This window comes from Hemicordylus capensis, chromosome 10 (genome assembly GCF_027244095.1).
Source record: "Hemicordylus capensis ecotype Gifberg chromosome 10, rHemCap1.1.pri, whole genome shotgun sequence".
NCBI lineage: Eukaryota > Metazoa > Chordata > Lepidosauria > Squamata > Cordylidae > Hemicordylus > Hemicordylus capensis.
In genome coordinates, this window is record NC_069666.1 from 9939013 (window position 1) to 9962699 (window position 23687).

At 46.0% G+C, this 23687-nt stretch overlaps 2 protein-coding genes and 1 long non-coding RNA gene across 6 annotated transcripts in view; 1 reads left to right on the forward strand and 2 right to left on the reverse strand.

The window, feature by feature from the left end:
* IL16 (interleukin 16) overlaps nucleotides 1-12406 on the forward strand; it is a 42666-nt gene extending 30260 nt beyond the window's left edge. For all 3 annotated transcript variants that reach the window (XM_053272864.1, XM_053272862.1, XM_053272863.1), the window contains 7 exons: nucleotides 720-858; nucleotides 1785-2871; nucleotides 6686-6872; nucleotides 7807-7908; nucleotides 9426-9675; nucleotides 10356-10481; nucleotides 11961-12406. In XM_053272864.1, the coding sequence (XP_053128839.1) occupies nucleotides 720-858; nucleotides 1785-2871; nucleotides 6686-6872; nucleotides 7807-7908; nucleotides 9426-9675; nucleotides 10356-10481; nucleotides 11961-12157 (2088 nt within the window). In that variant the 3' untranslated portion in view covers nucleotides 12158-12406. The remainder of the gene's footprint in view (nucleotides 1-719; nucleotides 859-1784; nucleotides 2872-6685; nucleotides 6873-7806; nucleotides 7909-9425; nucleotides 9676-10355; nucleotides 10482-11960) is intronic.
* Nucleotides 1-23687, reverse strand: part of STARD5 (StAR related lipid transfer domain containing 5) — a 34615-nt gene that overhangs the window by 10146 nt on the left and 782 nt on the right. The window contains exons 2-6 of one of the 2 annotated variants that reach the window (XM_053272870.1): nucleotides 22108-22157; nucleotides 21580-21712; nucleotides 19740-19857; nucleotides 19059-19152; nucleotides 17691-17757 (exon numbers count right to left, since the gene is read on the reverse strand). In XM_053272870.1, coding sequence (XP_053128845.1) covers nucleotides 17691-17757; nucleotides 19059-19152; nucleotides 19740-19857; nucleotides 21580-21712; nucleotides 22108-22157 — 462 coding nt within the window. Of the gene's footprint in view, nucleotides 1-13797; nucleotides 17758-19058; nucleotides 19153-19739; nucleotides 19858-21579; nucleotides 21713-22107; nucleotides 22158-23687 lie in introns of those variants that run through there. The other variant, XM_053272869.1, reaches the window with a different exon arrangement.
* Nucleotides 5015-10986, reverse strand: LOC128335076 (uncharacterized). The gene is made up of 3 exons (XR_008311499.1): nucleotides 9531-10986; nucleotides 6763-7887; nucleotides 5015-5303 (listed from the first exon to the last, which is right to left on the reverse strand). It is a non-coding gene; the product is annotated as an uncharacterized LOC128335076 (long non-coding RNA).

Consider the following 23687-nt stretch of genomic DNA (forward strand, 5'->3'; position numbering starts at 1 on the left):
GGTTTACAGAGAGGAGAGTGGTAGCAAGCATGACTTGTCTCCTTAGCTAAGTAGGGTCAGCCCTGGTTGCATATGAATGGGAGTCTAGAAGTGTGTGCACTGTAAGATATTCCCCTTGGGGGATGGAGCCGCTCTGGGGAGAGCATCTAGGTTCCAAATTCCCTCCCTGGCAGCATCTCCAAGATAGTGCTGAGAGAGATTCCTTCCTGCAACCTCGGAAAAACCGCTGCCGGTCTGTGTAGACAACACTGAGCTAGATGAACCAATGGTCTGACTCAGTATATGGCAGCTTCCTAGGTTCCTAAACCGCTCTGGGAACTTTTGTTAAAAAGCAGTATATAAATATTCATAGTATTCGTAAGACAGTGCCTTAACTTGTTCTTTAAACTTCAGTGGGACTCCTTTGAGTAATTTTCCTCCCTGTCGGCGGCTGTAAATGTATAGAACTGTGGATAAATGCAGAAAAAGTGCAGAGTGATTGGTGGCAAAAAGTGCATGAAACAAAACACAACCTGCAGGGAGTGTGGGGGCCTTTAGGGGTATGAGGCTGGATTGCTTTGGTCATTTGTCCAGCTTAGGCAGCAGCTCATTCTGTTGATGTCCCAAGGAAAATGTTGTCCTGTTCTTCGAGACAGTGCTGGGGGTGCTTTGTGGGTGCCTGGGCTGCCGCTCTGTGCAACTGTGTTTTGCCATACTTGTGTTTCCTGTTTATTCGACAGGAAGTAGCCGACCTGCAGCGGCAAAGAAGTAAAACGGTTATAACCCACGGTGTCTTTGCAAGTTCTTTAGTACCGGGAGCCACGGAGCAATCCAATGTGTATTTACCAGCTACAGAGCAAGAAAGAAAAAACAACAAAGGTATGGTTCATTCTGTGTGATGGGCAGCCACTGTCAGCGAATGTGTGCCCCACAGTGTAGCAGAGGTTACAAAAGCTACATTAAGAGGAAATTTCAGCCAGCCTGCATTGTTCATGACCAAAGCTGCAATTTAATGTGCAATTATCTGGGAAAGAGCCTTGCTGCTAACACAGCAGACTTGCTTCCAAGTGCATAGAGTTATACTGTGATTCTCCCTGAAATCCGTGAAAGGAATTAGTTGTAGCCAACTTGTGTTGCTTGCAGTGTAGCACAATCCTGTGCATGGTTACTCAGGAGTAGGTCTTGCATGCTGTGTGGGGCTTACTCCAGGTACAGGTAAGTGCGCATAGGACTGCAGCTGTGCAGTGCAATCCTATGCATGTTGACTTGGAAGTAAATTCCACTTTGTTCAATGGGGCTTCCTTAGTCACAACCAGCTTCAACTGTATTGGGACCCATATGCAGAAGCATAAATTGCAGAGACACTTAAATGTGATGAGGAATGTGTGTGTGTATACACATATACATAGATTGATGAAAAATATAAGTATTTTACAACAATCAAAAGAAGCGGGATTGATACTTCATTTTGACAGGACAATTGTTAATATGCAATGGGTTGTGTGTTAGGCTTGGATCATGGAGTCCTGAGTTCAAATCCCCAGTCAGCCATGAAACTCACTGGGTATGAGCCAGTCACTCCCTCTCTATTCCTAACCTACTTTGCAGGGTTGTTGCAAAGTTACAATAGATAATTGCACTTGGAGGATGGGCAGAATACAAATCTGGTAAATGTCTATGATGAGAAAAATCTTGATTTCTCCTCTTCCTTCAGAAAATACCTGAGCTGTATAACACCTTGGGTGCCTTTTGAGGAGAAAGGCGATTTACAAATGTGTATATCAATCAATGTTCTCTTAATGCAGGGAAGGCGCTCTTATCCGCTCACAGGCCTGCACTCAGAAGACAAGCAAGGATAGATTATAGTCTGGAGGCTACAACTGAAGACCCCTGGGTTAGGATTTCGGATTGCATCAAAAGCTTATTTAACCCCAGCATGTTGGAAGACAGCTGTTCCTTAAACTTGCATCCCAACCTCAACACAAATGGAGACGCTCAAACTCCTGGCTGCTCAGAAGTGGCCTTGCAGAGATCAGACACAGAAGAGGCCGATTCGAAAGCACCCAGATCATCTGATGAAGGTGACTTTGTGAAGAAAGGTCCTCCGGTAGCTCCGAAACCGGCCTGGTTTCGTCAAAGCCTAAAAGGCTTGAAGAAAGGAAATCCAGATGCAACAGCCCTGCCAAGGAAAACCTCCAGTGACCACCAGAGCATTTCTGACAATGAACTGGGTTCCAAGATAATCCGTGCCTCACCTAGAGGATCGTCAATAAAGCAACGGATAAGCTCATTTGAAAACTTGGGGAGTCCTCAATCGCCCGAAAGAGGAAACAGAAAACTTAGCCCAAAACTGTCTGTCCAGAAAGAAAAATTGCCAAAAAGAAAGGAGCTAGAATCCACCGGGGCTGATCTTAACCAAGTTCCTGCTGGTAACAAGGACCAAGGTTCTGAAAGCACACACCTTCCACCCAGTCTGGATACAAGTATCCTAGATTCACCCTGTTTTTCGAGAGAGGAGCCTACCCCTAGTCCAAAGACAAGCACCCTGTCCCTCACTGAATCCTCCTTGAATCTGCTGCATTTACAAGACGCTGATCCCAACCCGCCCGCCCAAAAAGCGCCAAGCCACAGAGCACGGAGCTTCCCGCTCACTTCTGCTCAGTCTTGCGAAATGGCGAAGGCGGACAATGAAAAGCACAGCAAAATCTATTCCATCAGCAGCCACTTCTCGTCGGCTTTGATGAAATCATTGCATGCTCAGTCTCCGCTGCGTTCTGGGGGAAATCCAGGGAGGTCTCGGGACACGTCGCCAAAGTCCGATGCGGAAGAAAACGAGACCAGTCTTGGGCACGCAAGTGGAACACATTCTGCAGACACCAGCTTTTCTCTCAAGTAAGGCCTTCTTTTGTATTATTTGTACTTGTATTTCTTATTGGTAAACACCCTTGGGTGGTTCAGTTGTATTTTGCAGGCCAAACCTGGGCCACTGACTGTCTGTGAATCATAGGAACATAGGAAGCTGCCTTATGTTGAGTCAGACCCTTGACCCATCTAGCTCAGTACTGTCCGCTCTGACTGGCAACAGCTTTCCAGGGTTTCAAAAGGGTCTTTGCCAGCCCTACGTGGAGATGCCAGGGACTAAACCTGAGGCTTTGTCCTGCATGCAAAGCAAATGCTCTACCACTGAGCTACAGCCCCAGTCATGTACATAGGAAGCTGCCATATACTGAGTCAGACCATTGGTCTATCTAGCTCAGTATTGTCTTCACAGACTGGCAGCGGCTTCTCCAAGTTGCAGGCAGGAATCTCTCTCAGCCCTATCTTGGAGATGCTGCCAGGGAGGGAAATTGAAACCTTCTGCTCTTCTTAGAGTGACTCCATCCCCAGAGGGGAATATCTTGCAGTGCTCACACATCAAGTCTCCCATTCATATGCAACCAGGGCAGACCCTGCTTAGCTAAGGGGACAAGCCATGCTTGCTACCACAAGACCAGCTTGCCAGGCTACAAGCTGTGTAGGCCAAACCTGGCTAATTGGAAGGTCATGAGCAATGTTCCCTGTAACAGGGAATCCCAGGTGTTGACTACAACTCCCAGCATCCCCAGCTGCAGTGGCCTTTGGCTGAGGTTGCTGGGAGTTGTAGTCAACAACATCCGGGATTCCTTGCTCCAGGGAACACTGGCCATGAGCTAAATCTGGCTCCCATGTTGATTTAACTGAGTCCCTAGTGTACCTTCCACATTTTAATCAAGGTTTCTTAAACATTTTGCCCAGTTTCACTCATTAGGAGAAGCAAAAATGCTTCCATGTAAGCATATAGAACTGCCTTCAACTTAGTTAGATATTGGGTGCCTTTAGCTCAGTATTGCCTACACCAAAGGTTCCCAGCTGGTGGTACTCCAGATGCTAACGAACGACAACTCCCTAAATGTACACTCCCTATAAATATCATGCAATTTTTAAAAATGCATTTTTTTTAAGTTGTCTCTCTATGTAAATTGCTCTGGAACATTTGTTGAGGAGCAGTATGTAAATATTTGTTGTTGTTGTTGTAATTCTAATCACACCCTGACCCCTCTCCTCTCCTCTCCTCTCCTCTCCTCTCCTCTCCTCTCCTCGCCCGTCGCCACCACCATTCCCTCAGGTCAGTCTTCTCCTCAGACTCTCCGTAGCTTCAGGACCAGCTTTTCCCCCAACTAGGCTTGGAACCAAACTTTCTCCAAAGTGAAATCTGAAAGAGAATGTTAAGGTTCCTCTCAGATAGAAAATGAAACTTGAATTTCAGTTTTGCACCTGAGGAGAAATGTCAAGACGATTTGGACTGCTCCTCTCCGCACCCTAATTGCCCCCAAGATGGCTCCCTCTGGTGGCTACCCAGAGAGAGACACAAGACACATACCTGCTGTGTGTGTGTGTTTTCAGCAGGAGCTTTTACACACATGGCTGTCAGTTCGAATCTCCTCCAGAATGGAGTGTGCCAGTCCACATATTAGTTGCATTTACCCTGAAGTCACTGTGGGCTATCAGTAGTGAGAGGAATGAAGAGGCAGCTGCCCACCCCACTCTCTGGGCAGCTGTGGGGACTGAACCCCGAGGAAGGGGGCAGATGGATACCCAGCTGCATATCCTGTGAGGAGGAAAGTACCTCCTGAGGGGATCTCACCTGAGGGGGGCCCCAAAACATGCAGCCAGCTCAAGCCTAGGAACTGGCTTCTCTTTCAGTAGGAGTCTAGGCTTCCTTCCTCACTTTAACGCCACTCTCAGTATAAAGAGTGCAGATAGGGTTGCCATAGTTGGGCTTTCCGAATCCGGGTGCCTAATTTGCATATTATGTAAATTGGCTCGAAAATCATTTCTGAGCCGAATAGTGCCTGCACATTTTGCTCCATAACTCTGCTTCTGCAAGGGCTGGAGCTTAGCTTTTAAAAAAGAAAAGAAAAGAAAGCTGGAATCCGGGCAAATCGGGGTGGACCAATCTGCGTGAGATGCTTAAAACTCTAAGTGCAGAACATTAAGGAATTTAAAGTGTGTGTCGGGGGCAGAGGGAGACTATATATGAGGAAATTCCATGTGAACTCAGCCTTGGACATCGTCTCCAGATTAAGCAAGGCACACTGGGGTTGGAACGAAAAAATATCCAAAGTAAAATCTGAAAGAGAGGCTGCAATTTGAGAGAGAATTTGAAATGCAAAAAGAGTCAGGGTTCTTCTGAATCAAAGAGAAACATTGGAGAATGCTCTACACCGCGTCTCATTCTGAAGCCATTTTCTGCCAACTTCCTCCCTACAAGGGTTTTCAGAACATGGTTAGGAAAACAGGACCTCCTAAAAAAGAAGATATAATGTGGCCCTTAGGCAGTCAATTAAAAAAATTTTTTTTTAAGCAATCATAAAACTATTTAAAAGCAAAAGCAGCAGCAGAATTCAAAACAATCATGTTTAAAAGAATCAAACTAAAACCCAGAAAAAAAAAAATAAACATAGCTAATGTGTAAAAACAGCCTAGGTAACATTTTTTAATGCTTGGGAAAATAAAATAAAGGTTTTTACTTCTCTCTCTCTCTCTCACACACACACACACGGATCAGGTGAGACTCCTTGGGGAGAGCATTCCATGGAAGGGGAGCCACAACCAAAAAGCCCCTGCCAGTTGGTCTCTTCAGAACATGGGGGCACCCAGAGAAGGTCAAGGAATGTTTACTTTACTTCACAGAAGGAATTCTGAATAGTCAATATGAACTGCGATGGGTCATTCCTTGAATATGGTGGGCCTGGAAAATTTGCCTGTCATGCTGTAGGTTGTTAGTACATGAGTCAGCTGAGGTGGTCACTCATTACCATCTGGGGATGCCGTGCAAATGCTCATTGTGATTTTTGACAAGGTCTACAGTACACCACGAGTGATGGAAAATAGCAGGTGATAGCATTGCAATACTTTGTTTTTTTCAGTGTGTGATGCTTTTATTGTCCTGACCATTGGGACTGCATTAGCCAAATTTGCAAGAGTGTTTTAAAAGCTTTTAAAAGCACAGAACGACTATAAAATGTTATCGAAGTTGTCAGAGGAATGGAAAGGAAAATGGGCAGAAATGCCCTCCAACGATTACTCCCTGGAGAGAGTATGGCCATTTGTTCATTATCACTAGAGTTGCCATATTCTGGCTTTCCAAATCTGGGGGCCTAATTTGCATATAAATTGGCTTGAAAATAATTTTTGAGCAGACTAAGTGACTGCACATTTCGCTACATAATTCTGCTTCTACAAGGGCTAGAGCTTAGCTTTGTGTGTGTGTGTGTGAGTGTTTTTAATGAAAGATGAAATCCAGATGAATCTGGGTGGGCTAATCAATCTGGGCAAAATGCTTAAAATCTGGGTGAAATCCAGAATTCCGGGGGGCATGGCAACTCTAATTATTACCCTAAACTTGACCCTAACCCTTTCCTCTGTGCAAAAATGACTGCAATGTTACCCTAATTGTTTGGGGGCAGGGATAAAGAAGGGGTGATAACACACAGGAAACTGTAAATGTGACAATACTATCACCTATTTCCCATCTCTAGTGGGGTAGATGTTGCCAAAAATCACGGAGCTTTTGCCCCGAGATGAAACCGATGCCCCAAATTTGTGGGCCTGGCTCACGGCCTATGTGGGGAACGTTTACTACAAACATTCAGCATTTCCTATTCTCTGCTCCCCACCTGGCCAGCCTGTCAGAGCTGAGGGACTATGGTGCAAGTCGGTCAGACAATGAAAAAGACAAAGACAAGCAGGAACACGGTTCACCTCAAGCCTTGGGTGCCTCCTCGGGCCAGGCAGTCATCTCTCTGCTCACCCCTGAAGAACTGGAGAAACTGATGGAAGAGGTCAAGTCGTTGGATGAAGCAACATTAAAGGTCAGTCTTCTTTCCTCTCCTCCTCTGCACTTTCACCTCTCCCAATAGGCTCTTTGGCTTTCATCTGGCTGATCAGGACCCAGAAGGGAGCTGTGCCCTGACCAACATGGGGCTATTCCAGCTTTATCTGTTTGGGGTTTATTTTTGAAAAGAATACAAATAGCGCTTTTCAACAAAAGTTTCCAAAGCAGTTTATAGAGAGAAATAATAAGGTGGATCCCTGTCCCCAAAGGGCTCACAGTATTTAAAAAAAAAAAAAATAAGATAGATATCAGCAACAGCCACTGGAGGGATGCTGGGCTGGGAGTGGATAGGGCCAGGTGCTCTCCCCCACTGCTAAATAAAGAGAATTGCCACTTTTAGAAGGCACTTCTTTGCTTCGTTAGCAGGGGAAAGGTAGGTGAGAGAGGTAGGTAACCTGATGCAATGGAGCAGGGATTCCCCACTCTGGGCCTCCAGATGTTCTTGGACCACAACGCCCCCTTATCCCCACAACCACAATGGCCAAAGGTAGGGATTCACAGATGCTGTTGACTTGTAGTCAACAGCATCTGCAAATGACAAGCATTTACAAATGACAGTTGCAGCTGGGGATTATGAGAATTGTTGCCAGCAACTTCTGGGTATCCTTCCTCCAGCAAATACTGCTGGGGAGCCATGCTTGAGAACTCCTGGCCTACTGGCAAGGGGAGGGTGGGCACAGTGGGGGCGGCACAGGGATTCTGCTCCTTTAATAGTTGTACAGAAGAGCAAATTTCCTCAGATCAAGCTTGACACGTTAGTGCTGCAGAACTGAAAAGGCTGCACTTGCTGGAATTCCCTCCTTTTTGCAATTACGATATTTTAAAAAATCCAGTTCTCTGCCTTCCATTGAGTCTCTGCACTCTACCGACACACAGACAAAAATCTTCTCCTTTTTTTCTCCCTCGTACAGCAACTTAGTGACATTCAAGTCACAATTCTGCACAAAGAGGAAGGTGCTGGCCTCGGGTTCAGCCTAGCTGGGGGAGTTGACCTAGAAAACAAAGCAGTTACCGTAAGTAATTGTGTCCTGCTTCTATTGAACCTTGAGAAATAAAGAGAAGTTGTGCATGAGCAGCAGCTACTCACTAGTAATCTCAAGAATGTAGGCAAAAAAAAAAAAAAAAAAAAGGGACGGGGAAGAGGGTTATCCTCCACAGCAGCCGGCTCAGGGAAAGCAACGGGAAAGGTTGTAAGAACTTTCTAACTGGGGAGGTCCAGGTACAGTTGCCACTGGCTCTTCTAGTGGTGAGCTGGGGCCGGGCCGGGCCTTTCTGTGGCTGCCCCAGCTCTGTGATTCCTTTCAGTATAAGAGTTTCTCCATCTCTGGCTGCCTTTTAAAAAAAAATCCTTAAGACACATTTCTCAAGTTTCCTGCTACCATAAAAAAATTTAATTGTTTTTAATTGTTTTATTTAATGGAATTTTAACAAAGTTGTAATTTTAACGGGGGTTTGTTTTTTTGCTATCTTTAAATGGTACACCGCCTGGAGATTCTTATGTTAGGCAGTTTATGTATTCAGCAAACAAAACAAACAAACAGGATCCTTTGAATAAGACATAAGTTATATTTCCTGATTCCTGATTATTTTTTATGAACCCTAGCTTTTACTCCTGGGCTCTTCAGAGACTGGCATTACAAACCTGAGGAGGCACAAGCTCTGGGCTCTCACACACTGCCTCTTCCTTTCACACATACAGACTCGAAAATTGTGATCACCGTTGGCAGCAAATAAATTTTGCAATTTTGTGCAAACTCAGCAAACTGTGGTTAGCATAAATCATAAATTTGCCTACAAGCCAGGATTTCAAATTGCCATTGGATCTTGGCTTACCAACAAAGTACGTAGGGGCGAGATGGCAAATTGTGACCACACACCATGACTGGAAGTTTCTAATTGCTGTGGGTGAGGGGAGAGGAATAGGGAAGAGGGAGAGCCAGCATAGCAAAGACCTGAGAAGACCGGGAAGACCTGAGTTCGAGTCTCCATCCAACCATAAAACTCACTGGGCAACTCTGGGCCAGTCATGTATCTGTCAGCCTAACCTACCTCATAGGGTTGTTGTGAGGATAAAAATAACTATGTACACCACTCTGAACTCCTCGGAGGAAGAGCAGGATATAAATAGATAAATAATAATGTGAGAGCACCACCCTTTGGTGGGGGGAGGGTTATAATGAACTACATATGACTATTTGATGCTGTTTGATGGGCTCCCAAATTTGGCGTCTCACTGTGCTGATTTGCTGCTCATTAATGAACATTAATAACCACAGTTTACTACTTGGGAGTAAGCTGCAAGGTTAACTCAGGAGTAAACATTTACCTGGGAGTAAGGTTGCCTGATTTGCTAAGTTGAAAGGTGTACAGGTTGCAAAGCCATCCTGCAAAGCAGCATTTAAAATAGTTTGCTCTTTCGTCTCACTCAGCCAAGGCTTCTCAAAAGACAACTACATGGTGGTCAGATCTGACAAATGGGAATACGTTAAGTCTCTTCCTTCTGGGGGTGTGTGGTTGGGTTTCCCAATAGGTTCACAAAGTGTTTCCCAGCGGCCTAGCCTCCCAGGAAGGAACCATTCAGAAAGGAGACGAAGTTTTGTCAATCAACGGAAAGTCCCTGAAAGGCACCACTCACAGCGATGCGCTGGAGATCTTGCGGAAGGCTCGCCACCCGAAGCAAGCAGTTATTGTCACGAGAAAACCCCAAGAGGGAGAAAGAAGCCCCAGTCGATCCATTGAGTCTTCGGTGTCTCTGCAAAGTGAATGTTCAACAGACTCCAGTGAGTACTTTATAACAAAGCAACAAGCGAGCTGACTGTATAACCAACAGTCTTGCATGCACAGGATGTGCTCACCCAGGGCGGCCCTGCCTTTGGGCACGGTGTAGTGGACCACTCCAAGCTGCAGATTGTGAGCTGGTCCTCAGGGATGGGATGGCCCGTAGCGGATACAATCTGTCTAAGTGCTCTGAATTACTCTGAGTCAACGTTTGCGTTTTTGAGTGTCCGGCAGATCTTTCTTTATCTTGTTGTTGTTAACTACCTAATTTTGAGTCAAATAACTTTGTAATGGCTGTGGCTAAACAAGCTGATTGACTGACATAAAGACATGTATGTCCAGTTCTTGAATGCACATACAACATAATGTGTAAATAGCTCTTCTGTTTTAGCAGTAGTTACCGTATTTTATGGACTATAAGACTCACTTTTTTCCTCGAAAAATATCCGCCCAAATTCAGGTGCGTCTTATATGTTTTAACCGTTTAATATGGTAAAACTCTGAAAAACTGGATTAAAATTAAGGTGCGTCTTATAGTCCGTAGCGTCTTATAGTCCGTAAAATACGGTATGTCCGGGCAGGAGGGAGTTAGAAGAGAATTTGGTTGGGTTATGCTTCCCAAGTCTAGCGTGCTTAAAGATTTATTACAGTATCTTTCCATTAATCTTCTGTTTCAATCCAGCATCTGAAGACCTGATCTTCACAGTTACTTTGGAGAAGACGTCAGCCGGCTTAGGATTCAGTTTAGAAGGTGGCAAAGGCTCCATCCATGGAGATAAGCCCATTGTCATTAACAGACTTTTTAAAGGTAAGAGAGGCCAGCAAGGTATCCCAGCACTTGTCTTTTTCAAATTGTAGGCTGCAGCTAGGCAGGGTGGATAACAGCTAAAATTGTCCTACACTTGAGTTTGCTGGAAGAAGATACACAAAACCCAAACACACCTTGCTGTGTAGACTTAATCGGCTTGTCTTTCAGTGTTACAGGTAATAGAAGATACAAGTGTTTCAGAAAAGTTCAGGGGCCCAGTTCAACCAATAATATGACCCTTTTGTCATTTGACTATTTTGCTGTCAAGGGTTCTGTTACTGCATGCAAATATAAAAACACCACCACCAAAACCCACTGGTGGATTTTAATTTGCACTGTAAATTGCCTTGAAGTTGACCACAGTAAACAAGTAGCCCATGACGCAGACCCACAAATTTTGCCCCCCATCTTGGGTACCATCTCAGGGGACAAATGCTCATAGTGATTGCGGAGGCCAGGCGGCAACAGCATGCCCGGTCACCCGGTAGCGGAGGCCAGGGGGTGGCAGCGTGCGCGGTCGCAGAGGCCAGGCAGCAGCACTTGGTTGTTGGAGGCCAGGCGGGAGGGAAACAGGCAGCGGGAGTACTCTGTTCGCCACCCGGGAGAGGAACGGTGGGGCCCTTTTCGGCCGGCCGCCAAGGTAAAAATGCTCGGGGGGGGGGGGGCAAGAGAGAGCGGAGCAGGAGGGAGAGGGGAGGGAGGGCAGGCGAGAGTGGGGCGGGAGGGAGGGGGAAACAGCCAACCCCAAAGAGCTCACAGATGCTCTGTGCGGGTCAGCTAGTATATTAGAATTTTGCAGTGCAAAAACTGGAAGTTGGGGAAGGAGGGACGTTGGACTAGTAGCAGTAAGGAAGTTGTGGGTCGATGATAACCGCTTCCAGAGAAGTAGCCCTGTGTGTTGCGTTTGCCACAACAGATTAAATCTTGTGGCACCTTGGACTAATGTGTTTATGATGGTGTGCAGCCTTAACAGACCACAGTCTGTATCATTACAAGCATCTGGTGGAGTGGACTGGAGTCCAGGAAAGCATACACTCTTAACAGGGCTGCACAACTTCAGCCCTCCAGCTGTTGGACTACAACTCCCATTATCCACAGCAGCCAATAGCCAGGGAATGATGGGAGTTGTAGGCCAACAGCTGCAGGAGGGCAAAATTGTGTTGTCTGCACTAAACTTAATAGTGTAGGACATTGTGGCGCTTTGGACCAATTCCATTTTCACTGTGTTTACACAATTCCCATTTGACTGGATACTCCTTCTATATCAGGGGTGCACTGCTTTGGCTCGCCTGCAGATGTTGGACTGCAACTCCCATCATCTCTGATTATTGGCTACCATGGCTGGAAATGATGGGAGTTGTAGTTCAACATCTGCAGGAGGGCTGAAGTTACGCAGCCCTGCTCTACCCGTAATCACAGAAGTGCATTGCAAAATGGTTTTCTACTCAATTAAAGCCAAATTCACTTTCCTTCCATTAGGAGTGGCGTCGGAGCCCAACGCCAACATTCAGCCTGGAGACGAGCTTTTGCAGGTACACACAAATCTGATGCAAGGACTCTCACGCTTCGAGGCTTGGAATATCATCAAGACATTACCAGATGGGCCCATTACTGCTGTCATCAAGAGAAAAAATTCCATCAGCAGAACAGCCGAATCTCTCCATGGAGAGGCATAAAAAAACAAAACCCAGACAGACTCAAAACTGCTGCCCACTCTAAACCCGGACCAAATAGCTTCCATTTATCACCATAGCTACAGTAAATCCAGCTGCCCACGACAGATGTTCTCACAAGCGAAGAGCAAGCGGACCACAATCGAGAAGAGAAGGCGTGTGAGAAAGGCGCATCCGTTCTGTGCCCTCAGTATTAATAAAGCAGCTGCTGCCAGCTGTATGCTAATTAAAAAACTCTATTTAACAAGTTAATGGGTGTAACCAATGAAGCGGCAGCAGAAACCTGTAAATCAGCTTTATGGGGGAGCAGGTTCCGATTAATGAGCTGGGCACGGATTGCCTAACACGTAGGCCAGGTGGCATTTGCCAGCAAAAGAAGTCAGTGCATGGAAATAGCTTCAGAACCCATGAATGTTGGTGATGGTGTGTGGCCTGTAGGTGCAGATCAGACGGCACATTTCAGGGGCTGTTTTGACCATCGGCCTTCGGACAGAAGCCGCTTTCTATCCCGATTTGGGAGCCGTGCACGCTTGACTGTCCATTGTGAGAATTCTCCAAGCAAGATAGGAGGAAGGGGAAATGCTCATCTGTGAAATGAGTATGGAGCCAGGGGAAGACTTTCTCTCCACCCTCCTTCTAGAACTGGGTGCAACTTCTGGGCTCACTGGTGCTGCCCACCTCTGTACCCAACCTGCAGATGAGCATTTCCCCCTCCTCCTACCTTGCTCGGAGAATTCTCACGATGGCCAGGCAGGAGGGCCCATCTTTCAGCACAGCTCCTGAAAAGAGAGCTGGAGGCTTCTCCTCCCCTAGTGCCAGCTGTGAGAACTGCCCTTCTACATGGCATCCAGTGTGAGCGTGCAGGGAATACACATCATTTCCATGGGCATTTTCAGCGTGGTGGGAACACACATCCCTACCCCATTTCCTGAGCTGCAGCTGGCAATATCTGAACTGGGGAAATTCAGCTTGACAGGATCTTTCAGCTCTACACCGTGCCATCTGAGTATACCTTCTTCACTTTAAGTCAAACAGCCCTGCTGGATCAAGCCCAAGGCCCATCTAGTCCAGCATCCTTTTTCACACAGTGGCCCACCAGATGCCACTGGAAGCCACAGGCAGGAGTTGAGGGCATGCCTTCTTTCCTGCTGTTACTCCCCTGCTACTGGTACTCAGAGGCATCCCGCCTTTGAGGCTGGAGGTGGCCTTTAGCCCTCCAACTAGCAGCCGTTGATAGACCTCTCCTCCATGAAGTTATCCAAACCCCTCTTAAAGCCACCCAGGTTGTTGGCTGGCATCGCATCTTGTGGCAGAGAATTCCACAAGTGGATTATGCATTGTGTGAAAAAGTACTTCCGCTTGTTGGTCCTAGATCTCCTGGCAATCAATTTCTTGGGATGACCCCTGGTTCTAGTGTTATGAGAGAGGGAGAAGAATTTCTCTCTATCCACTTTCTCCACACCATGCATGATTTTATAGACGTCTATCATGTCTCCCCACAGTCATCCTTTTTCACTTTAAAGTCCACTTTAAGTTATTCCCTTAAGAACTTATCTGGCCACCAACTGCCTGATCGCCATGGCCGACTGTGCTCACAGACGTCCCACCTGCAAGACAAGGACATAACGAAACCACCAGCCAGCTTAAAAGCACCATCTCTTTAATTATTCATCATTATTAAGCATGTACAACAGTACCCCACACCAACCCTGCGAGGGAGGTCAATATTATTGCCTGAGCTATACAGTCCGCGGAATCACACAGTGTAGCTGCAAAGTGGTACCACTTCAGGCAATCACACATTTGGATGCATTTGGACATATGAAGTTTCCCCCGCGTACAGAAGACTAGCAGGGGAAAGGCTACATTAGAACATTTCTCCCCAACATGCTAGATTCCACAGCAGGGGATTTTTGATGAGAGGCAGAAGGATGCCTGCCACCCACACCTGTTGTCTGGAGTGGTACCATATAGCAAGAACTGCATCATCCGATGGTGCAAATTTGCCCTTCTTCCCAATTTTAACAGATGGAGAATCTGTGCTGAGATAAACGCCCTATTCACTCGTTCTGCATGGACAATCTTGGCCCTCCAGCTGTTGTTGAACTACAACTCCCATCATCCGCAGTCAAATGTATTGTGGCTGGGGATGATAGGAGTTGTAGTTCAACAGCAGCTGGAGGGCCAAGTTTGCTAACACCTGGTGTACGGCCGACACCCATACAATTATTTACTCACACACACACCCTACTGTAGAACACCCTATCTGCACCTGTACCCCACAGTAAAAATAAATACATGTAGCATTATTCACACAAACACATATACATGTGTACGGACACCTGGATGTACACACAACACAATGTCCAAATAGGACTAAACATACAGGTGCGCACACTCACGTACAACAATGTTTGATACCCACCAAGTTCACTGTCAGACATGCACCCAGACCCAATGATCCTTTGGGGGCCCCCCAATGACAAAGTCTTCTCCACCCATTTCAATGGAGCTGCCTTCAGTGGTCAAGAGGAGGGGGATGGGTCCATCTTTCCCTAGGTGCATCACAGCACACAGGGGGCTCTGCCCTAGGCTACTGGCACAGGCACCTTGGCCATCGCCGTCCCAACCTACCTTGTAGGTACCTGAACGGCCGTGGCTTCTGCTGCCTCTGTTGTTGCCCTCTTAACTGCAGGGCCACGGAAACAGCTGCACCCTTGTGGTTCAGCCCAACAGCAAAGGTTAGCACCAGGCATCATCCAGAGGACCCAGGTATGTGAAAGCATCATCATTAGGATAAACCACATTATAAATGGAAGTGTTTACATATACTTCGACAAGTATTAGTCTATAAGCAAGGCCTACAAATTTTGGCCATGGGGACCACCTCAGGGAACAACTGCTTATAGTGGTTTCTGGCAATGTCTACTCCCTTAGAGGTGGAAAATAGGTGATAGCATGGCACAGCTGGTTGGTATTGCCCCTTCTTTATCACTACCACCAAGTGATATGGGTAAAGTTGCAGTCACTTTTGCACAGAGGAAAGGGTTAGGGTCAAGTTAGGGTAATGAACAAATTCTTGTACTCTCTCCATGGAGTAATTTTTGGAGGAGATTCCTGCCCATTTCCACTTCCATTCCTCTGACAACATCAATAACATTTTATAGTAGGGTTTTTGTGTGTGTGTGTTTTTAAAGCTTTTAAAACACCACTGCCAATCTGGCCGCTGCAGGCCCAATGGTCACGACAAGGGAAGCATGAGAACACCCTGAAATCTGCAAGCCATGCGCAGCAATCACTTCTTTTCCATCTCTAAGGGTGTAGACCTGGTCAAAAGCCACAGAGCATTCATCCCCCCAGATGGCATTGACCACCCCAGCTGGCTCATGTACTCTTTGGCAACAGCTGGAGCTACCGCGTCACAGTTAAAGGAGAGCAAAGATCAAGTATGTTAGTGAAACAGGTTGACGTTTGTAAAGGACAGCAGCTCTCTTCAGACATTGTTAAATTGGGTATGTTGGCCCCAGGTATAGGGGGAAAGAGAAAAATAGGGGTCACTCAATCCTTATGGCGGCCTTTGACCAATATCACATCTAAAACAATATAACATTTTAAACATAGCCATATTAATAACGTAACTGTACATTGGATCTCAGTGAGTGCAATGAACTCATATTGCAGAACAACAGGATTTTGCAACCGTGTGTGTGTGTGTGACAGACAACTTCGCATCTATTAGCAAATATTTGATGTCGAATTCGCCCGATCGACCTGGCAGATTACGTAAAAGCAGGTCAATTAACCTTCGCCTAAGATCTGTATAAAAGACACACCGCAGGAGCACGTGTGCAACTGACTCAATCTCATCAGAGTTACAGGGGCAATATCTCTGCTCAGTTGGAATTCTACTGTATCTACCAGCCAAAAGTTCCAAAGGGAAGGCATTCATATGGGCCCTCGAGAAGGCCCATCGATGGATGGATAATCTATTGGGCAAGTTCTCATCCCACCACTGAGCAGATGGAATGACCTAGATGTCCTCAAAAGTTCTTTCTGAAACTCAATATCCCAGATCCTTTGTTTAATGTTTGGCCCTGACCAAACCCACAGAGAGGATTGCCTCAGGTGAAAGACCAAAGGTACGGAGTTTCCTGACACTGTTCTCCCACCAGCTCGAGCAGTGCCTACCCAATCATAACAGGGGAAGGAGACCAGATGGCAAAAAGTTGATTCTTGCCCAGTTGATTAGTATTAGATACCAAGCTCTGGCCTCTCTCGAGATAAGACCCAATTCCAATCTCAGAGTGGCATTAGAAATACATAAGAATAGGGGGAAATAGAAAATAAAAATAAAAATAGGGGGAAATAGAAAAGCCCAGCTAATGACGGCCATATAGTTCAGGTAATGTTGCCATATCCCCTTTTCTTCTTACACAGAGTGTTTGTAGAGGCAAGAACTGGACCTGTGGAGAAACCCGGGATGTGAAATGTTGTGTGGCCAGCATTCCAAATCACAGGGAGAAAGCCAACCCAGGTCCGGTGTTTGCCTCTGCAGACAAACACTGAACCCCAGGGAGAGGAGGAGGAGGCGTGGCTGCCAAGCATGTTGGAACCAAGGGCGAGTGGTTAATCAGCATGCTCCCATTGAACTGGCTGGGTACAACTTAGGTACAACCTGGGTACAACTTAGCCGGTTTAACAACGTCTGAAGAGGGCTAGTGTGTAGGCAGTATTTGTTACATCTGCGGTTAGTTGCCAGGAGGAGCAAGTTGTGATGCAGAGCACTGACACACCCAAACCCTGCTCGGCTCTGGCTTCTGCAGTTTTACTAAAGACTGCCCGAGGCTCTTTGAAACCTTGAGGGCTAGAAACTTGCCTTTTACTAAAAATTAATGAAGAGAGAAAGCCAGATCCAGACAAATTATACAGTACTTTTAAGTCCCATGGGATCCCAGTAGAAGAGTTGAGCACACATTGACGATAAGCCCTTCCTATCAAAATCTATGGTATTTTACAAAACTGCTTACATTTGGTTAGATCCTGCTGTGAGGCAGACATGATTCTTAAATCCTGCACCTGCAAATGCAATTGCAGAACATCGGAAGCTGCCATATACTGAGTCAGACCATAGGCCCATCTAGCATGGTATTATCCACACAGACTGGGTGAACTACAGATACACACAGCGGGTACATTTTCCTTTGAGACAGAAGCCCTACTCACACGTTATTTTCAACACTCATACAATGAGTGTACACAGGTACAGCGATTCACATGTTATGTTGGACACAGTTACAGCCATACACTTTCCGATCTGTACCATCCATTTGAGGGGCTCGTGCCTAGGTTCACTCTCCAAATGAATCTATGTACAGTCATTCACACAAAAACATGTACAAGTGTACAGACATCTGTACACTCATACAACATAATGTCTGAACAGGGCAACTATTGCTTAAGCTGTGAATTTTACCACTGCTTTGCTCAGACTGCTGTAGAAGGCAGCTATACTGCTGGGAAGGAAGGATTCGACTACCGTCTGGGGCAGGTTGCCGCTTAGGTCAGTCTGGAAGAAACTGAGGAGCTGGGTCTTGCAGGGCTCTCTGAAATTGAAAGAAAAGATTCAAGTCACCTTTCAGCCAGAGATGCAGAGCCGAGAGTGCATTCATGGATAAATATTCATGCACTTTGTTAAGTGGGGCAGTAGGACAGGGATTCCTCTAAATTTCTGCTCTAGCAGACTTCATTTCCTTGTTGCCTTTATGATCAGCGATGACAGGGTGGAGATTTTGCACAAGATCTGTCAAACCAACAGGGGAAGGAGATCGAGGCATTCTGGCAATTCAGGAGTCGCACCACCCATCAAACCACTGAACCAGACACCCATTCAGTGTTTTTGTGGCTGACTGCAAGGAGATACAGTGGACCAATCAGCAATTATGGCACTGGTGAAGGGGAGAGAGTTATCTACACCACCGACATGCAGGGAATTGGGGTGGGTGGGGGAGAGGTGAGCGAAAAAGCACACACGAAGCCAAGAGGCAAAAGCCCAACATACTGAAGAAAATACAGCTGCCGACTTATTTCGTGTAGTTAACTATGCCCTCTCTCTCCCTGCTGCTCCCCTGCAACTGGTATTGGGAGGCATTGTGCCTCTGAGGCTGGAGGTGGCCTATAGCCACCGGACAAGTAGCCATTGATAGACCTGTCCTCCATGACTTTGTCTAAGCCCCTTTTAAAGCCATCCAAACTAGTGGCCATCACCACAGCCCATGGCAGAGAATTCCACAGATTAATTATGCACTGTGTGAAAAAGGGACCCACCTCTTGTTGGTCCTAAATTTCCTGACCTTCAGTTTCATGGGATGACCCCTGGTTCTAGTGTTATGCAAGAGGGAGAAAGATTTCTCTCTGTCCACTCTCTCTGCTCCATGCATAATTTTATACATCCTGATCATGTCTCCCCTTAGTCGTCTCTTTTCCAAACTAAAGAGCCCCAGATGTCGTAGCCTTGCCTCATAAGGAAGGTGCTCCAGGCCCCTGATCATAATAGGAGAAAGCTATCCAGCTATGCCTCCTGCCTTGCTTCCACACAACCGAAAATTGGGAGCACACACAGCTCCCAAACCCGGGCAGAAGACAGTTTCCGATTGTGTGAATGACCTCACTGTCTCTTCATTAGCAAAACTTAGGTGGACATTTATTACACAGGGACTGAACTTGCAATAAGACGCGCCTACAGCTGCATTTCCTTCCGTTCTTGGGCCTGGCGCCTTTCCCCCTTTTCTAATGGTCCTTCTTTTCCTTGTTGGTGTAGAGCTGCCCTTTAGGTTCAGCATGAAGCTATCAAACAGATGTTCTCCACATACACATTTGCAACAATAAATTTGTCCATGCGCCTCACCCTGGAGCTGGAATGCAAAAACAGCCGCAAGGATAATTCCGGCCCCTCACATGATCTGGCTGCGGCGGACAAAGTGGATGTTCCACATTGGTCGCTGGGAGAGAGAGAAAGGTAAGTACATTTAGTGCACTTCCTGGGGTGGGTGTGTAGAAGCAAGAAGATCCTTTCAAGCAGGGGCCCTCAAACCTGGGTCCCCAGATGTTACTGCACTACAACTCCCATCATCCCCAGCCATAATGGCCTTTGGCAGGTGGACCTAGCCAGTGGTCATAGCCCTGCTATTACTATTATTATAACGTTAAGGCACACAATAAAACAACTTTATATACCAATAACCCCATGTGACACACTCAAAAACGAAAAACCTAATACACAGCGTACATGACTAATAACAACACTCTGACTTAGTCCACTCTTATCTAATATTAGCAGCCACCATACAAAACTTGGCTACCATAAAAGCAATTTCCAAATTCTGTCCAGAAAGCAGATAAGTGGCACAAAACATTTCAAAATGTCCTGGAAGATATAGTAGAAGGGGGTAATGGAAATAATACATATTTGACCATTTAAAAACACAATTTTAAAGAACATGTCCCACAGTTTCCACCAAGTAACACACTGGCATGTATGAACCTGCTGCCTGGACAAATATATTGCATTTTTAAAAAATGCTCTTACCCAGCGATACGAAAGTCCCGTCCTCGTCCTGCTTAACTAAGACCACGTCTATAAATTCTCTTGGAGAAATTACCTTCATTAAAGCCGATCGTGTGGTAGTTCTAGTAATGCAAACATTCTATGAAAGTATAAATCAGGATTATATTGTAATATCTTGGTGCATTTGTTCATACTTACAGCTTTATTCCTTTTTTATGCAAACTGCTTTGAGAATTTTTTCATCTAAAATCAGTATAATAATAATAATAATTTCTATTCCACTTGCACAATGAAGCTGAAATGGTGATATCTTTAGCAACATTAGAATTTTATACCACATAATAGCTAAGTTCAGATGTAATGCAGGACCATAACCACAATGAAGAAAATGCACCATGATTCGAGCTTCCACACGTACAGCTGGCAAACCATGGTTCAGGGAGGTTTTATTTCCCCATCAGCTCACAACTCCAGTTCCTAAGTTCACTCCTGTCTCCATGGCGCAGTGGCCCCAACTGTGGTTTGGCAATGGTCTGCGCATTTAGACATAACAGGAAATTACAACTAGAACAAAATGTGATTTCCAATGCAAGTTTTATGGCCCTGAAACAAACCATGGTTTAGCCATAGTTTATCTAAACAAGCCATAGTTTTGCATTATGTCTGACCCCAGCCACTGTGTGCATTTAGCAAAATGCTACGGAGCAGCAAGGAAGACTACAGCCTGGTTCACATAATCGCTCAAATCTAGGTTAATGTAAGTTACTGATCTCAGATTCCTCTCCAGCCTCACGCCAATGTCAGGAACCCCCATTAAACCTAGATTCCATTGACTGTGTGAACCAAGCCATTATCACACTGGGCCTAAGAACCTTGTGTCACCCAAAGCAGTGGTCTATGTGGCAGTGAGCATTTACAATATACACCTGTCATTGCGAAGTAGCAATAAGTGGAGAGAAACCAGGCTTGAATGGCCTACTGCTGTTAAGCAGCACTAGAGAAGACTGGCTTTATTGTTTTAAAGTATTTATATGCAGCCTCCCTTGCCACTCAAGGCCATTTACAAAAGTCAAAACACAAAAAGCATCCACAATGTGGGTCCCCAGTCCTTGGACTACAACTCCCATCATCCACTGCAGCTGGAGATGATGGGAGCTGTGGTCCAACGTCATCCGGGGAACCAAGTTTGATGATGAACAGCTTACTAAAAGTATTACCTAGTCTGGTGGCTATAGGCCACTTCCAGCCTCAGAGGCAAGATGCCTCCGAATCCCTGTTGCAGGGGGAACAACAGGAGAGAAGGCATGCCCTCACCTCTTGCCTGTGGGCTTCTCAGAGCCATCTGGTGGACCACTGTGGGAGACAGGGTGCTGACTCTGCTGGATCAGTCTTGGGTCTGATCCAGCAGGGCTGTTCTTATGTTCTTAAAATCACTCGTAGTGACGGGGACTTTTGCTAGAGCTCACTAGGGTTTAGCCCCACAACTTGATTTCAAGGCCAGAGCACAGCTCTGGAAGGCGTGAAGCGAGCATAAAGGAGAGAGTGCCTCTGAGCATGTGCCAAGGGCACTTGATAATCTCAGCACTAACAAGCTGACATGCAGTAAAACTGGGGAGTGGAGAAAGGCCAGAGGGTACTTTTCCAGGCAGGGTTGATTCTGGGGTTCCCAACCTCAGGCACCCAGATCTAGTTGGACTGCAACTCCCATCACCCCCTGCCACAATGGCCAGAAGGTGATGGGAGTTGTTGTCCAGCGGGCACCCAAGGTTAGGAACTCCTCTGCTAGCACTTCTTTGTTTGGAAATCCACTGTGGATCAGGGCAGGAGCTTGAAAGCACAAATATGACTGAGTTACACTTACTTCATTAATTGCTTCGACCACAACCACCTCCTTCACATTTTGATCCCATTTCTCTCTCAGTCCGCCAGTCTCTGGCTTTATGCACTTAAACACATCTGCAGGTTTGGCAGGCATTATTCCTTCTGCTTTGTACCTTTTTGGAGAGAGAAGGAGGAAAGGAACAATTTAAACCCAAACTACTTTTGCATATTGTCCTTCCTCTCGATTCCTCCCCATGGGAGCCACAGTTCCCCCTACCCCCAGTGCATGATGAATGGGGTGGTTTAGACGTTGGCTTGATTCACACAACCATTGAAATCTAGGTTTAGCATGGGTTGCCAACATTAGTGTGGTTGTGTGAACCCACACCAGGTGGTTTATAGCCCAACATGAATCTGAGATTCCTGCCTTGGATGGGTTCACACAATCACGCTAATGTTGGTAACTCACATTAAACCTAGATTTGAGCAACTGTGTCAACCAGGTCAACTATCTTTTCCCGCATGTAAAAGCCAGATGATATGCTCAATTTAGTAGAGATTCACTTACAAGTTCCCATGAAACTCTGTTGATGGCCTCCAGGAAATTGAAATTTCATTCTAGAAAAAGGGGAATTCAATAAAAATAGGTGTCTCCATGAGCCAGTCCAAAAGCAACACAGAACCATGGTTTGCACACACTAACCACAGTTGACCCACCTAAACAATGGTTTACACAGTTTCTCTTTTCCCCCACCATCCCTGAGACACCCCAGATGATGTTCCAAAGAGTGGCCGCTGAAGGTAGCCTCTGGAGCAATTAGAACATGAGCCAGCTGGGGTGTTGGGTATCATCTGCGGGGGACGAATGCTCATTGGTTTTTTTGACAAGGTATACATTGCTAGAGATGGAAAGCACTGCAATACTTACAGCTTTCACGGTGTTAGCATACTTATATCGTCCTCACCATCAGGCCTGCAGAGGCCAAATTTGCAATAGAGTTTTTAACACTTTTAAAAGTTTTTTTAAAAACCCCACAAAACTAATAGAAAATATTAGCACATAAGATCAGCCCTGTTAGATCAGGCCCAAGGCCCATCTAGTCCAGCATCCCATTTCAGACAGTGGCCCACCAGTTGCCTCTGAGAAGCCCACAGGCAAGAGCTGAGGGCATGCCCTCTCTCCTACTGCTACTCCCCTGCAACTGGTACTCAGAGGCATCTTGCCTCTGAGGCTGGAGGTGGCCTATAGCCCTCAGACTAGTAGCCACTGATAGACCTATCCTCCATGAATCTATCTAAACACCTCTTAAAGCCATCCAGGCTGTTGGCCATCACCACTTCTTGGGGCAAAGAATTCCATAGGCCGATATTGGTTTTGTGTCCGTGGAATGGACATGGAAATTGGCAGCGATGTTCTCTTAAGATGCAGATTTAGGATGCACGGACCACTGCCCAATTACACCCCTTTCCAACATGCACATTGCCCAAGGCTGCTTTCTGTCCTGTCAACATTGGACTCATCCACTGTCCAACAGGCTGCCTTGTGTTCACTGCTCAATTCTAGAACAGGACTTCTCATAAGCTGACCCTAACCCTAGATCTATTATGCACCCAGCAAACTTTAAGTTTTATAGCCTCTGCCTAACATTTCCCACACTCCTTCCTGAGACTATTGCAGGCTTCAATATCATGTCCGGATTTTCGTTCTCTCTCTCTCTCCTCTCTCCCACCTCCATTGCCCAGCATCAACCTGAAGAGCAGCTCTGGAGAACTCCATAGCTTGCTCACTGCTTTGGGACGGTTTAACTGACTCCAGTAAAGGTATCACCTTGCTTTGTCTTTTGGGTTTGTTTTTAATGGACAAATACTACCATCTATTACTTGTGTCTGACCTTAACAGGAAATTAATTAAACTTAATTAATTAATGACCTTGATTTCTCTTAAAATTAAGAATATTTAAAGGAATGTTGTTTAATCTCCCAACGGATCTGATTGCATCTACCTCAGATATTTATTTTTTTTTAAAAAAAAATCTTGTGCCCTTGTCTGCAACTAACTAGGTTTTTACAAAGGGCTTATTCCCTCCATCTCCCCAAAAGACAACGTAGGGACGTCAGTGATTTACCAGGAGGTAGCAGAAAAAAATA